General features: G+C 50.4%; 1 protein-coding gene and 1 long non-coding RNA gene across 2 annotated transcripts in view; one reads left to right on the plus strand and one right to left on the minus strand.

Annotated features, from left to right (window-relative positions):
- Positions 1–294: 294 nt before the first annotated feature.
- Positions 295–5,455, minus strand: LOC143825044 (uncharacterized). Its single transcript, XR_013226937.1, has 3 exons — positions 5,129–5,455; positions 2,988–3,155; positions 295–1,304 (listed from the first exon to the last, which is right to left on the minus strand). It is a non-coding gene; the product is annotated as an uncharacterized LOC143825044 (long non-coding RNA).
- The window catches only part of HOXB9 (homeobox B9), a 42,709-nt gene continuing 31,041 nt past the window's right edge, over positions 2,390–14,057 (plus strand). Inside the window, exon 1 of the mRNA XM_077312989.1 lies at positions 2,390–3,307. Coding sequence (XP_077169104.1) covers positions 2,716–3,307 — 592 coding nt within the window. The 5' untranslated portion in view covers positions 2,390–2,715. The remainder of the gene's footprint in view (positions 3,308–14,057) is intronic.

The raw sequence follows: 14,057 nt of genomic DNA on the forward strand, positions 1-14,057 counted from the left end.
CAGGAGCTGTGGGGGTCTGGCTCCAGCAGGAGGAAAGAGCCACAAGAGTCCAGCAGCACCTTCAAGACGGACAAGATTGGCGGCTGGATAGGAGCTTTGGTGCTCATTCCTTCCCTCTTTGCTCCTCTGCCCACTCGACCTCATTTAATGGCGGTGGGGGGCCTGTTCTGAATGGCAGGCGATCCCTACCCCATGGATGCTATTCATTTCAGTTGGCCTGGCCTGCTCTTCTTGTTTCCACTCAAGTCTTCTAGATATTTGAGGCACAATAAAAGCAGAGTCCGGTAGCACCTTTAAGACCAACACAGATTTATTCAAGGCATGAGCTTTCGAGTGCAAGCACTCTTCTTCAGACTATGAACTGACCATCAGGACAGTGAGAGGTACATGTGAGGGTACATGTGGCACAGAGAACCTCCCTGCTGGCTTGGGCCAGGCTCCCGCCCGCAAAGTATGCCTAGCATCAGGGTAGGACTTCTCAATTGGGTTGTGGGGAAGTTCTCCAGAAGTCCAGGTTCACCTGCTAAAGGGTTAGGGGCTTGAGTGGGCCTGCTTTCTTGCAGAGCAGCCGGGCTACTCTCTGGAAGTATCTTTCGGGGATGCGAAAATGGCTTTCTCAAGCCAAGGCAGCAGAGGGACAATGAGGCCAAGCTATGGAGTTGTGAGTCGACCTCTGATGAGAGTCCCCAAAGGGTTCTGGAATATTTCTGAAGAGGTCACTCACATTGTTGACCTGATGGCGAGAAAGCCTTCACAAGGAGTGCCCCAAATCTGACTCGCATTTGTGGATGCTGCTACAGGTGTTGATGCATCTTGGCACACACGGTCCTCAGACAGGTTCTCTTTGGCCTCATGCTCTCCGGGGCACACCTGGAAGAGGGAAGCAAGTTGGCCAGCCTTGAGTGGGGCCCAGTGTAGATCAGGGTGTCTCCTTGGGACCTTCTTGGGCACATCTCCTTGGGACCCCTCCTTGGGACCTTCTCGGGCACATCAATCCGTGCGGCTGAAAAAACTCCTCTGCTGAATGTTGGCCTTTGCCGAAATTCGGAGCCGGCCCCGGTCACGTGCTTCCCTTCCACGCTGCTTATTGATGGTGACCTAGTTCGGTCTTGTTCAGAACAAAGAAACCAGGGCGGGGAGACAAGGTGCTGCCGGGACTCCGTTAATTAAATTGCAAATAACGCGCTCCTGCTGGGAGGATTCGGGTTATAAAAGCCCTCCAGGGACAGGCGCGCGAGAGAGCACATGCGCGCTCATTGTTGTGTCTCCAGAGAGCTTCTTGTAACTTGGATCCTCCGAGGTTTCTGTGTAGACAAGAAACCCAACATCACATCCCGAGAGAGAGAGATCCAAATGGGTCGCCGTGTTGGTCTGAAGTAGCACAATAAAACGAGAGTCCAGTAGCAACTTTAAGACCAACAAAGATTTATTCAAGGCTTGAGCTTTTGAGTGCAAGCACTCGAAAGCTCACACCTTGAATCAATCTTTGTTGGTCTTAAAGGTGCTTCTGGACTCTGATTTTTATCGAGAGAAAGAGAGTTTGTGTGTGTGTGTGTGTGTCAAGCAGAGCAGTAATTAATCTGAAATTTTAGAAAAACCTTGGGCAAACCCCCAAGGAAATCAGGGCAGAGACACCATTCAGTGTCATTCAGTGGTCGAAGGCCGTGTTGGCCTCTCACAGCACAACTCCATCGCTCAAGGCCAGGAGGGACCGTCTTTCTGCCCCCCTCCCCAATAGGTGCGTTACAACTCCCCTTCCCCCCCCCCAGTGTAACCCTCCTCTCTTCTCTGCGGACTGATTCCTGTGGCCTAGCAGGGGGAGAAACTGGCTCGCCTGCCACCTTCAGGCCGGGGAGCAGGAGGGCTGGGCTGCCCGCTCGTCTGACGCCGGAGGGGTCTCTTCCCCAGCGGGTTCCCTGTCCGCTTTCTCTCTGGAGAACGGAATCCGCTTAGTTTCGCTGGTTCCGGCGGAATGGTGGCTTCGGGGCTTCCTGTCGTCCGAAAGAGGCCGCGGGCTCCACCAGGCCGCCCAGACAGCTGCCCTCCCTTCCTCCCTCCCTGCCTGCCTGCCTGCCTGCCTGCTTGGCGGCTTGCCCTGGCCGGAGCGGGCCCTGCGGCCAGCCGTCCGCAGAGGGCCCGGAGTCGCATCCTCGGGGTCGCGGGCCCCGCCTTGTCATGTGCTGTCAGGATCCCCCGCCAGGCTTCCCGGGTTCTTCAGCGCTGGACCTCTTGGGTCGAAGGCGCACTGGGTGTGTGTATGGGGGGGGGGGGTGCAGGGCCAACCAGAGACGTCTGCGCCGGAGGGGTCTTTCTTCACCCCCCCCTCCTTCCACCACTAAAGTTTGCCATTAAAACTGACACCAGGGGATGTCCGTAGAAGCCACGTCCATCTGGGATTGGCTGGCCCGCCGGAAGTGGCTCGGCCGACGCGTTTGGTAACAGATAAGTCCATTGCCAGAGCCCGACTCCGCTCAACAGCCTCTGCGGCTCGACCCCTCCCCACGCAACAGAGAGCCGCTCGAGAGCTGTCCCTCTCTCCCCCCCCCCAAGATCTTGCCCGGGGGGTTGATTTCCTCCACATTTCGGCTATTCTTCCCCCTCCCAGAATTGATAACGCGCTTTTTCAGCCTCCCCCCCCCTCCGGTTTTGCGTCCCACTTGAGGCACGCGGAGAGGGTGGGGTGGCTTGGGTGGGGGGATCCTATGGGGCAGGGGCATGGATAGCCACCAGTCTGGGCTGCGCTTCCTTCCGCCTCCTTTCCACCACCCGGGCTGGCGCAGTCCCCCCCACCATGAATTCCTCTCGCCCAGGAGCAGCCCCTCTTGCTTGTATGCGTCCCGGCGCAAAGAGCAGGCACCGCCGGGCTCGGGGTTCGAAGCCGCCAAGCCCCCGCCGGCCCTCCAGCCCCAAGTCTCTCCTCTTGCCGGGCTGGAGAGGAAAGAGGCGACTTTCGCGGCCCGCCAGAGCCGCCCTCCGCCGCAGCCCACCTTCGTCTCCCTTCAGCAGCCGTCGGGGACCATCTTCCCGCCGCCACCGCCGCCTTGCGAAGAACTAGCGTCCGCCGCTCCGGCCGGGAGTCTCCTCGGAGGGAACCCTTCGCCTTCGGACTTCGCGCAGAAAAGCAACTACGAGGTGTCCATCCTCCTGAAGCCCAACTATGGATCCAGGGGGAGCAAAGGAAGACAAGAGGAGGAGGAGGCGGAGGAGGAGGAAGAAGAAGAGGAGGAGGAAGAGGAGGAAGAGGAGAAACAGTTCTTCCTCAAAGCTCCATCTCTAGACCTAGCTCAAGGCGACAAAACTTCACAAGGTGGGTAACCTGAAGGAGGGGGGGGATCGATTCTTCCTCGCAGTAGGAAAACAGGGGAGGCGGTGTTAGAAAAGGGAACGGTTCACTGTCGATGGAAGGCCAAAACACGGCTTCTTTCGACGTGCTCTGATCCTTTATAGAGTGCCTATGTTTGTTTGCTGGTTTTTAAACTGTGTCGGGAGGGGAGGAGATGCCAGGGCGATGGCGGGGTGGCAGGAGAGGCCTTTCCTTGGGACGCTGAAGCGCGAGTTGACTTCCTCGCAGGTAACAAGTGGTCGGGGCTGAGCAAAGCGCGTGTCCGTCGGCCTTCGAGGCCGACCCTTGCAGAGAGGCTGAAAATAACCGGCGCGCCACGGAGGCCAAAGAGGAGCGAGGCTGAGATGCGGAGTAGGAAATTAAAAAACCGAGTTGCAGAAATTTAATCCCTGACTAGTCCGCCAGCAGGACAGAAGCAGCCGCCGGATTCCTGCTGGCCCCCAAGTTCTATTTTAAGCCCCCCCCCCGTGAGGGGGGAGAGGTTGAGTGTGCTGGTGAATGGCGGGCCCGGCTCGATTACATTTGGGTTCCTGCTGCTATCCAGCAGGTCGCCAAAGGCCTACCTTGCCCAGCGGGGTCACCTCGTTTGCTCCCTTGCCCAGCGGGAGAAGCTAATTGGCAAGGCCCATTGAAATGAATGGGGACGGCGCTAAACAAGGCCGACCCCAAATGGGAAGCGAGCCTTGGAAAGCCCACCCTCCCGGACTACTCTGCGCACTTGGGGGAAATGCCCTTCCCGTGCACTTCGGAGGCGGCAAAAGCCCCGCGAAGGTGCGGTTGTCTTGCAGAAACCCCTTTCTTTGTTTCATCCCTGTTCTTAAAAGTCTCTCCTGCGAAGGGAAAGGGAAGGCTCGCCGCAGAGTCATTGGCTTCAAGCGCAGGCGAAAGTGGTTCTTCAGAAGGCCAGTGGAGGCTAAATATAAACGGGGAGGGGTGAAGGGGAGGCGTGGATCCTGTCCCCACGCTCAAGTGAAGGCCTGACCTTCCCGTTGAGCTGAGAAGCCATGGCCCAAGTGTACAGGGGACGTCGGATCGCGCCGGTTCAAAATCAAAGCGCGCTCCGCCCTGGCGCCAGCGCTCTCGGGGGAAACGGCGTCGCCTTCTCCTCCCTGGGCGCCCCTAATAAATGGGATTTTCGTACCGCTGTCGAACCAATAAGAAAGCGTCGCTTGGGCCTCAGCTTGGGACGGACTGTTCTGTTCCTGGGAGGAAGGGGAGCGTGGCAAGTCGCCATGGCGGAATTTTCTTGTCTTGGTCCGCATTATTAAACACACCCGATCCTCACTGCGCTGCGCTGCAGAAGGCGAGCCCTCCCGGCCTGCTCTTTCCAGAGAATCCAGCCTCCTGCTCAGAGCTGTTAGGCGGGTTTCTAGATCCCCTTCCCTCGGGTGTTTTTGACGGCGCCCACTTAAGACACGCCGCCCTTCTTCGTCCTCATTTCCAAGAACGGCGGTGCCCGCTGCTTTCTTTCAATCCGATTTTTTTTCAAAGAAGGTTTCCGGGCAGAAATAAACTTTTTGGCCTGGTCCCGAGTTAGAGAAGCGCTTTGGGCACGATCCAGAGAAAGCGAACGGCTTCCAGAATCCCGCCGGCTCTCACGGAAAGGGGTTCAACATTTCCCCCTGGAATCCCCTCCACTCTTGGCCCGGGCGAGATCCAGCCAGAAGGAAGGAACGGGGAGGTGAATCGAAGGGGCTTTAGGTTCCCCTGGCCACCCCAGGAACAGACCAGGCTTTTTTTGACGCGACAAATAAGGATTAGGCGGTCACCCTGTTTTACACTTACTCGGGAGTAAGTCCTTTGGCCTGGGGGTGGGGTGGATTTCCACCTCGCTCCAGTGCCGGGTCTGCTTTGCTCCATAGAGCCGGAAAGAGAACCGAGAACCCAGCGGGTCACTCTGTTTGGGAACTTCACTTCCAGTTCATTGATTCAGTTCCTCGTTCCGGGTTGAACCTAAACCCACATCTCGCGAAGGGTTTTTTTTTTTTAAGACGGTTTTTTTACGAGAGACCGGGGAGGGGGAAAATCGTCATTATGAATAAACCCTCAAAAGAACGGAGCCCGACCCAGTCAAGCAGAGCGCAATTAATTTCGTCGGGAAGAAGAAGAAGAAGAAGACTTGGTTCTTATATGCCGCTTTTCCCTACCCGAGGGAGGCTCAAAGCGGCGTACAGTCGCCTTCCCATTCAAAGGAATGCATCCCTGACTTCACTCTCCCGCTGAAATCCCGGCGGATTTACACATCCCTTTGGCTGGATCGTGGCCGCGCCTTGTTAAAAACGCCGCGCTGCGGGGGCGCTTTGCGAAGGAAAGTCAGAGCCTTCTAAACCCACTGATGTGAATGGGTGTAGAAAGGCGTAACTCTGTTCAGGATGGCACTTTCAGGAACCTTTGATCTTGACTGCACCCGCGAGTTCCTCCCTCCCCTCCCCTCCCCTCCCCTCCCCCCATGCCCCCTCCCGCCGACCCCTTTGCGCGCAAACCGAGAAGTTAGTTATTCATTACCGTTCGCCTGACGCAGGCTGGTGTTTCAGTCTGGAGGAGTTGTAATGTGTAACCGAAACCTCCAGTCTCAAAGCATTTCTTTTTAAGACCTTTCTCCTGCGGGCATCTCCCTCCTCCGCCTAAGACTCCCTTTAAAACAAAACACAAAAAAACACACACACAAAAAACTCACCGGCATTATCCCAAATGTTTAACAAGCCCGAAATAACCTTGGAATGCGCCGAGGTTCTGCTCTGCTGGATAAAAACAAACAAACAAACAAAAACCCCTTTTTGCAAACAGAAGTCCTCTTGCGACCTAAACAGACTGGAAATAAGTTCTTCCGTTATGGCTCCTCGAAGCGATCTGTGACTCACCCATCCCTTGAAATAAAAGAGAGAGAGAGAAAAGGGGGGTGGGGGAGAGAGAGAAATCCAATTTAGGGGAGTTTAAAATGCGCCCGTACAGATGGAGACCTCATTGAGGCCGTCCAACGAGTCTCTCGGAAACGGTTTTGGGGGGGCAATTTATGGCTCTTCGGGAAGTGCGCTGGCTTATTTCCCTACCTGCTGTTAAATGGCGTGTCTTTCTTTCTTTTCTTTTTTTTAAGAGGAAAAGATAAGGGGTTTGCCCTTAACCATTTTGCCGAGCAAAACAAAAAAACAACAACAAACCAGCCACCCAACTGACAACAAACAAATAACCCTCCCCTTGCTAATTAAAGGAAGGCTTAATTGCTCGAATCAGTAACTCCGAACCAGATGCGGGGAAACTCATTCAGCAGGGTGGCAAGAAAGAAAGAAAGAAAGAAAGAAAGAAAGAAAGAAAGAAAGAAAGAAAGAAAGAAAGAAAGAAAGAAAGAAAGAAAGAAAGAAAGAAAGAAAGAAAGAACCCATGAACTTTGGCCGAAGTAGAATTTCCTCCACTTTCCCCCCTTTTTTTAATTGTCGGTCTTTCTAAGACCTTGACTCATGTTGAAGGAATGGGCGGAGCGGGTGGGGGAGTCTATGCAAAAACCCCAGTTCGGTTTGGAGTTTTTAGCCCCTGAGAGAGAGGGGGAAAAGAGGTTGAACAGAAGAAAGGGCGAGAAATGGACCTTCTGTTTTAAAAGGCATAGATTTCACGCGCGTGTGTTTTTAATTTTGTTTTTTAAATCGCTTTTCAAAATCAGTGGGTTGACTCGTCCGAGGCTCTCTGATTCCAGTGGGAGGATAAACGAGAGATCAGATCTTTCCGGCTGAAACCAGAGGGGCGCCAACCCAGCTGGAGTCCGTTTCTAAAGGAGAGCCTGAATAAGTTTAGGATGCTTTGGGCTGATCCTGCGTTGAGCAGGGGGTTGGACTAGATGGCCTGAATGGCCCCTTCCAACTCTATGATTCTGTGATTCTAAATTCTACTGTTCCACTGACATCGAGGGTGCAATCCTAGATAGAGACACGCCCTTCCTGCACCCGCTTGTTGCGACGCATTTCAAAATCCTAATTAGGGTCGCGTGGTTTCTTCTTGAATACTCCCTCAATTGCTAGCTCCATATTATAATCCCTCTTTGCTGATGGTCTATACCTTCATAACTTGGCAGGTAAGGCTTTAGTCACGTGGGGTTTTTCTAAAAGATGAAATCCTCATATTTCTCATGCCAGATCACAGAAGTTCTGTCTTTCCTCTCCCTCCTTCCTCTTTTCTTTTCAGAATCATAGAATCACAGAGTTGGAAGGGGTCATACAGGCCATCTAGTCCACCCCCTGCTCAATGCAGAACCAGCCTAAATATCAGCCAGGATAAGGATCTGTCCAGCTGCTGCTTAAAGACCACCAGTGAAGGGGAGCTCCCCACCTCCTTAGGCAGCCCATTGCACTGCCGAACTATTGGGGGGGGGGTCGAGATATCTAGCCACGAGGTTAAAGCCATACCTGGCAACAGGAACCCTCCCTGCTCTCTGGCATACTCCACTCAAAACACAGGGACTCCGAAATAACTCCAGCGTGGAAACACTTGGGGGTTTAGTGTGGAAAACGGCCCACTCTGCTCTGTGGGTCGACCCTAGGCATAGCGTGGAAACTTCGGTCTATTTTGGCAATGCAGCGGTTCAAAATACGCCAGGGTGGAGACGGAGACCGGTTTCGGTCTGCCAGAGAAGCCCTTCCACAGCGCAGGACTACATAGAAGGACCCCAGTCTGTCTTTCCCTCCCAGTCCTCTGCATGGGGCTCTGGATGGAGGCTTCTGGCCCTGCAAGACGGATCCCTTTGCTGCTGGTGCCTTCAGTTTACCAACAAGTAGAGCCCGATAAAAGTATTTGAGGGGGGCGGGACAGTCGTTCTTCTAAAACAGTTGTTCCGTTCTGAACCACGTGTCGTCCTAGCGCACGACCCTGGGTCGAGCCACGCACACACGCATACCCCAATCCCCATCCCGTTTCCCAAAGGCTGCCAAGAACCTCATATTGGAACGCTGAAGTTGAGAAAGTAAAAGTAGTCCTGAAAGGGTTTGACACAGGGGTCGTCAAACTGCGGCCCTCCAGATGTCCGTGGACTACAATTCCCATGAGCCCCTGCCAGCGAACTGGCAGGGGCTCATGGGAATTGTAGTCCACGGACATCTGGAGGGCCGCAGTTTGACGACCCCTCGTAACACTACTACCCCAGTCACTGGGAAGAAGTCCCTTGTTAATCTGACTCCATCCTTTCAGGTGTATTCCCGTTTCAGGCAAAGCAATATTTTATTAATATTTCAAACAGACAACGTTGCCCTCGTAATTTTCCTCTTTTTGTCGACAAGGAGCCTGCCTTTATCCCTTAAGGAATCACGTTTTAACCAGAGATGGCTCGGGAGTCGGGAGACACAGCCGAATACCCAACTACGGTTTTTTAAATGCAGTCCTGTCCTCGACCAGACAGCGCCGCCTAGAGGGCATTCGGGGTGTTTACTCCAGGCGACCTGGAGGAATAATTGGACTGAAGGAGGGCTATGGGGCGGCCTCCTGAATCAACACCTCCGTTATCATTCCGGCACCCGCGTCAATATGACAAGCAGGCGGCGATTTGAAGCTAATTGAGGCCTCCTCGCCTGCAAACGGACTCCGGTTTCCAGCCTTTAAATACAAGAGAGAAGGAAATTGAAGGGGAGGGGGAGGGCGACGCTAAGGAAACCTTCCTTCATTTTTATGAAGCTGGTTGCCAGGGGTGCTACGGTTTTAATCTCCCCCTTATAGCCTTCATTTTCTTCGCCACTAAGAAGTTAACGGATATGAGTCTCTAATTTTTTTTTTTTAGTGTCCTGCGCTGGGTTGTGCATTTGTTTATTTCTTTTTTTTAAAAAGCATTAAGTCAGCTATAATTGCCCCGTTGACGTATTTTGCCAAACAGAACTCATGCAGGCATTTTATTCTGCCTTTAACAACATGGGTGCCCCCGCCTCTATGCTGTGTGTTTCATTCTTTAAGAAAAAGGTGGAGGAATAAACCAGCATCTCTGAGAAGGAGAGAGCGGAATAACCCAGCGGCTATTATCTTGATCAAGAGAAGCAGCCATCTGGCTTAATAATATTAGCAAGGAAACAAAAATCCCGGGACCCTATTACTTGGCACAATGAAGACGCTCTTTTAAAAAAGAATTCTGCAAGGAAAATCACAAGGACATTGGCAAGTTCAGTGACATTCATTTTAAGGATTTGATTAGCAGTGTGGTTGCTCCCTCTTGGGCAGGTAAAGGTAAAGGTAAAGGTAAAGGTATCCCCTGTGCAAGCACCGAGTCATGTCTGACCCTTGGGGTGACGCCCTCCAGCGTTTTCATGGCAGACTCAATACAGGGTGGTTTGCCAGTGCCTTCCCCAGTCATTACCATTTACCCCCCAGCAAGCTGGGTCCTCATTTTACCGATCTCGGAAGGATGGAAGGCTGAGTCAACCTTGAGCCGGCTGCTGGGATTGAACTCCCAGCCTCATGGGCAAAGCTTTCAGACGGCTGCCTTACCACTCTGCGCCACAAGAGGCAGGTGTGAGATCCTAAATCCCTTGTCCACTATAAAATCAGAGTCCAGTAGCACCTTTAAAACCAACAAAGGTTTATTAAAGGTGTGAGCTTCCTCTGCTGACCGAAGAGCGCTTGCCCTCGAAAGCTCACTCCTTTGTTGGTCTTAAAGGTGCTACTGGAGTCTGATTTTATTGTGCTACCTCCTCCACAAACCAGTGTCTGTTTTAAAAATGAAAAGGGGACCTCTAGAGCAGGGGTAGTCCACCTGTGGTCCTCCAGATGTCCATGGACTACAATTCCCATGAACCCCTGCCAGCGTTTGCTGGCAGGGGCTCATGGGAATTGAAGTCCATGGACATCTGGAGGACCACAGGTGGACTACCCCTGCTCTAGACTGCATCAGAACTTCAGGACAGTTGCCGAAGTTTCTTGGCCTGAAGAGTAGCAAAAAGTTAGGGCGTGTTGTGTTTTGCCGCATTGCATCTGTTTGGTGTTTGTATTCTAACAGGGCCTCTAGAAGATCTCACTGCCTGCGTGTGCCGGCTGGGGGCTTTCTACCAGGTTCCATCTAGGGGGAGGCCCAAGGGCAGTGAAGCGACAGTCATGAAGATGATGACTCCTTCCTTCTTGACACTTGCTTCTTGAAGCTTATCTTTCTGTTTAGTTCACTGCCTTGATCTCCTTTGTTCCATTTTGAAACTTAACTCTATGTACGTAGGAACCAAGTTTGAGTCCAGGGGCACCTTTAAGACCAGCCAAGTTTAATTCTGAGCATAAGCTTTCGCGTATATGCACACAGTCTCAGGGAATTTCTGCATAAGCCAAGAATTTGATATTGGAGCCCTTCAGTGCCCTAGGTAGGCAAGTAAAAAAAGATTTTTTTTCATGCTATACTGCCTTCCTAATGATATGCTGGGTTCACATGGTTCTATTATGATGATTTCTTATTCAGGGTTATCTTTTTATGTATTTACATTTTCGATGGATTGTTCAAAGTGAGATTCATTGCTAGTGGTTGTAGAAATGGCAAATCTTTGAATTACCTAGGAGGCAACATCAGAAGAAGGCCTTGGCCTCTGTGCCTGTTTGCTGGCCCTCCTGGGTAACTGGTTGATCACAGTATGGGAGTGTTGAATGAGAGCCAGTTTGGTGTAGTGGTTAGGAGTGTGGACTTCTAATCTGGCATGCGGGTTCGATTCTGCACTCCCCCACATGGAGCCAGCTGGGTGACCTTGGGCTCGCCATGGCACTGATAAAACTGTTCTGACCGAGCAGTGATATCAGGGCTCTCTCAGCCTCTCCTCCCTCACAGGGTGTCTGTTGTGGGGAGAGGAAAGGGAAGGTACCTGTAAGCCACTTTGAGTCTCCTTCGGGAAGAGAAAAGTGGCATATAAGAACCAACTCTTCTTCTTCTTCTTCTGTATAGACCACTGCAAAAACTGAGCCCAATAGTGCCTTTAAGACCAACAAAGATTTATTCGAGGTGTCGGCTTTCAAGTGCAAGCACTCTTCCTCAGACTAAGTGGAACGAGGATCATAAGAATACAGATATAAGGAAAAAGTAATTTGTGGCAAATTAGTAAACTGTGTCATAATATCCAAATTAAACCATATAATGCCACATGATAATTCTTTGCTAAAACGGCTAATCAGTTCTTTTGAGTTCAGCTGTAGTTCACAAACACACTGGAGAAATAAAACTGCCCATGTTAGTAATTAATGGCAGACACTTTCCCAGTTGTGGAAAGAAATAATTAAAAGATAGTTGCTTGCCCCATCCGTCTCCACCCAAGCGTGGAAGCATCCCTGCAAGAGACAAGCTGTGCTGGCCAGTTATCTTGTCCTGAGACCAGAGAGTTAAATTTGAAATTTATCATATTATAGTCACATTGTCCCAAACAAAATAAAAAGAAGAGGGGATCGTAAGGAATGTGGCTATAAGAGTTGAATGAGATTAGCATGCGTAGTGAGATTAAAAAATCTATGTCCTTGTTGAGTCCAGGGTATGCCATTGTTTTGAGTGTTGTAATAACTTGTATTTCTGTAATCTCCCTTTCTAGTCTGTTCTTGAAGTTCCTTAGCAATAAAACAGCTTCGTTGAGGTCCCTTGTTGAATGTCCTTGAAGGCCGAAGTTTTCCCCTACAGATTTTTCAGTCCTGTGGTTTTTGATGTCAGATTTATGTCCATTAATTCTTCAGCAGAGGGCTTGAAACAGTTTACTAATTTGCCACAAATTACTTTTGCCTTATATCTGTACGCTTATGATCCTTTTTCTATTTAGTCTCAGGAAAAGTGCATACAGTCGAAAGCTCATGCCTTCAATAAATCTTTATTGGTCTTAAAGGTGCTCTTGGACTCAGTTTTTGTTGTGCTACTTCAGACCAAGACAGCTACCCACTTGTGAATCTGTATAGACCACTGTTGGGTTTTTTTAGCTCAATATCACCAAGTACCCCTCTTTACGTTCCTCAGTTTTGCATGGCTTTTGTCTATACAGCCAATATAGCCCTTTTGTTGGTTAAAGGAGGTCCCCTTCTTCACCAGGAGAAGAAAAAAAGCAGGCTTGATCCAACCCAGTATTTTGGATTGCACGCCTTTCTCTGTATAAACAATAGCTGTCAAATTGGGAGGAAAGAAATCATCAAAGGACATCCCTTGCTCACATACAGAGTATATTTTATGAACGATCAGATACTGGAATCAAAGTAAGAAACATTGTTTAATGTTGAATGTCGTTCCTGAATGCTGGGTATTTATGACCACAGACCTTCAGGCATCTGACTAAGGAGGTTCAGGAACGTAAGGTTTTAAAGCAGGGGTAGTCAAACTGCGGCCCTCCAGATGTCCATGGACTACAATTCCCAGGAGCCCCTGCCAGCATTCGCTGGCAGGGGCTCCTGGGAATTGTAGTCCATGGACATCTGGAGGGCCACAGTTTGACTACCCCTGTTTTAAAGCATTCCAAACCATTTTGCTCTTTTGACTTCAGCAGCACAAAGACTGAAATGGGTTTTAACAGGGCATCATTCTGCTTAGGATGGCTGCCCCTCTAAAATGGAACATTTAGTTACGTTGAATATCAAATGGGTATCCGTGTTGGTCTGAAGTAGCATAATAAAATCAGAGTCCAGTAGCACCTTTAAGACCAACAAAGATTTATTCAAGGTGTGAGCCTGCCCAATCGGGCGTGAGCCTTGAATAAATCCTTGTTGGTCTTAAAGGTGCTACTGGACTCTGATTTTACTGAATATCAAAATCACTTTTTAGAAGAAATTTGGGGAAAGGGATCAAATTAATTTCACTTAATTTCAGAATTCCACAGGGCCAATTTCCCATATAAAAACATTTGAAAACAATCTTTCAGAATGGTAACATGGCCGACCTATGGCGACCTTGTTTGGTTTTCAAAGCAAGAGGGGGTTTGCCAATGCCTGCCTCTGTGTCAAAACCTTGCAGTTCTCTGGTGGTCTCCTATCCAAATACTAAGCAGGCTGGCCCTGCTTACCTTGAGATCAGGCTAGCTTGGGCCATCCAGGTCAGGGCTGTGGCAGGAGACAACGGCTATTGTTCACTCCTCCACTGTAATGATGGAATCAGAGGATTCTATTTCTACATGCAGGACTTTGCTAGAATAAACGATGTTCATTACATCTTATTACTATTGACCCTTTTCCGTGTCATTGGGAGGGGGGCTTGATATGGGCTCCAGCCCCGGTCACAAACTGGTCAGAGGAACAAAACGGTCATCGCATCTAATTCAACGAAAGTTGCTAAAATAATAGCAACATGCATGCTATCTCGGTGTGAAATAATTAAATTGTGTTTTCAGGCATGAGGTACGAAAAGTCAGCCACTGACTCGTGTGAGGCTCAGTGTGGGCAGCATGCCAGGAGCAGTGGCATCATCGCAGTTTTGTTTTAGCCCTGTGCTAAAATCAAGCCACTGAGTATTACTAGTGGAGTCCTATTAGAGAGATATTAGGCAACCGCTGTCAGCATTAAGTTTTTTGCCTGGCAATTTCTGGGTGGGTTCACCATGCAGAGTTACTCCAATCAGGGGGCTTAAGCAGGAGTAACTTGGCATAGAATCACTCAAACACTGAGGAATCTTATCAGCATTTTGCCTACAGCCATTCTTAACTTGAAATTTCTCCGGAACAGGTCAATGGTTAGCGCGAACCAGCTTTTTGGTTGCTAAGAAAGGAAAGAGATGTTGTCATGAACCAGCCCCAAAGTCTATAATGAGAATGATGGGGATTTC

Source organism: Paroedura picta, chromosome 16 (assembly GCF_049243985.1).
Source record: "Paroedura picta isolate Pp20150507F chromosome 16, Ppicta_v3.0, whole genome shotgun sequence".
NCBI lineage: Eukaryota > Metazoa > Chordata > Lepidosauria > Squamata > Gekkonidae > Paroedura > Paroedura picta.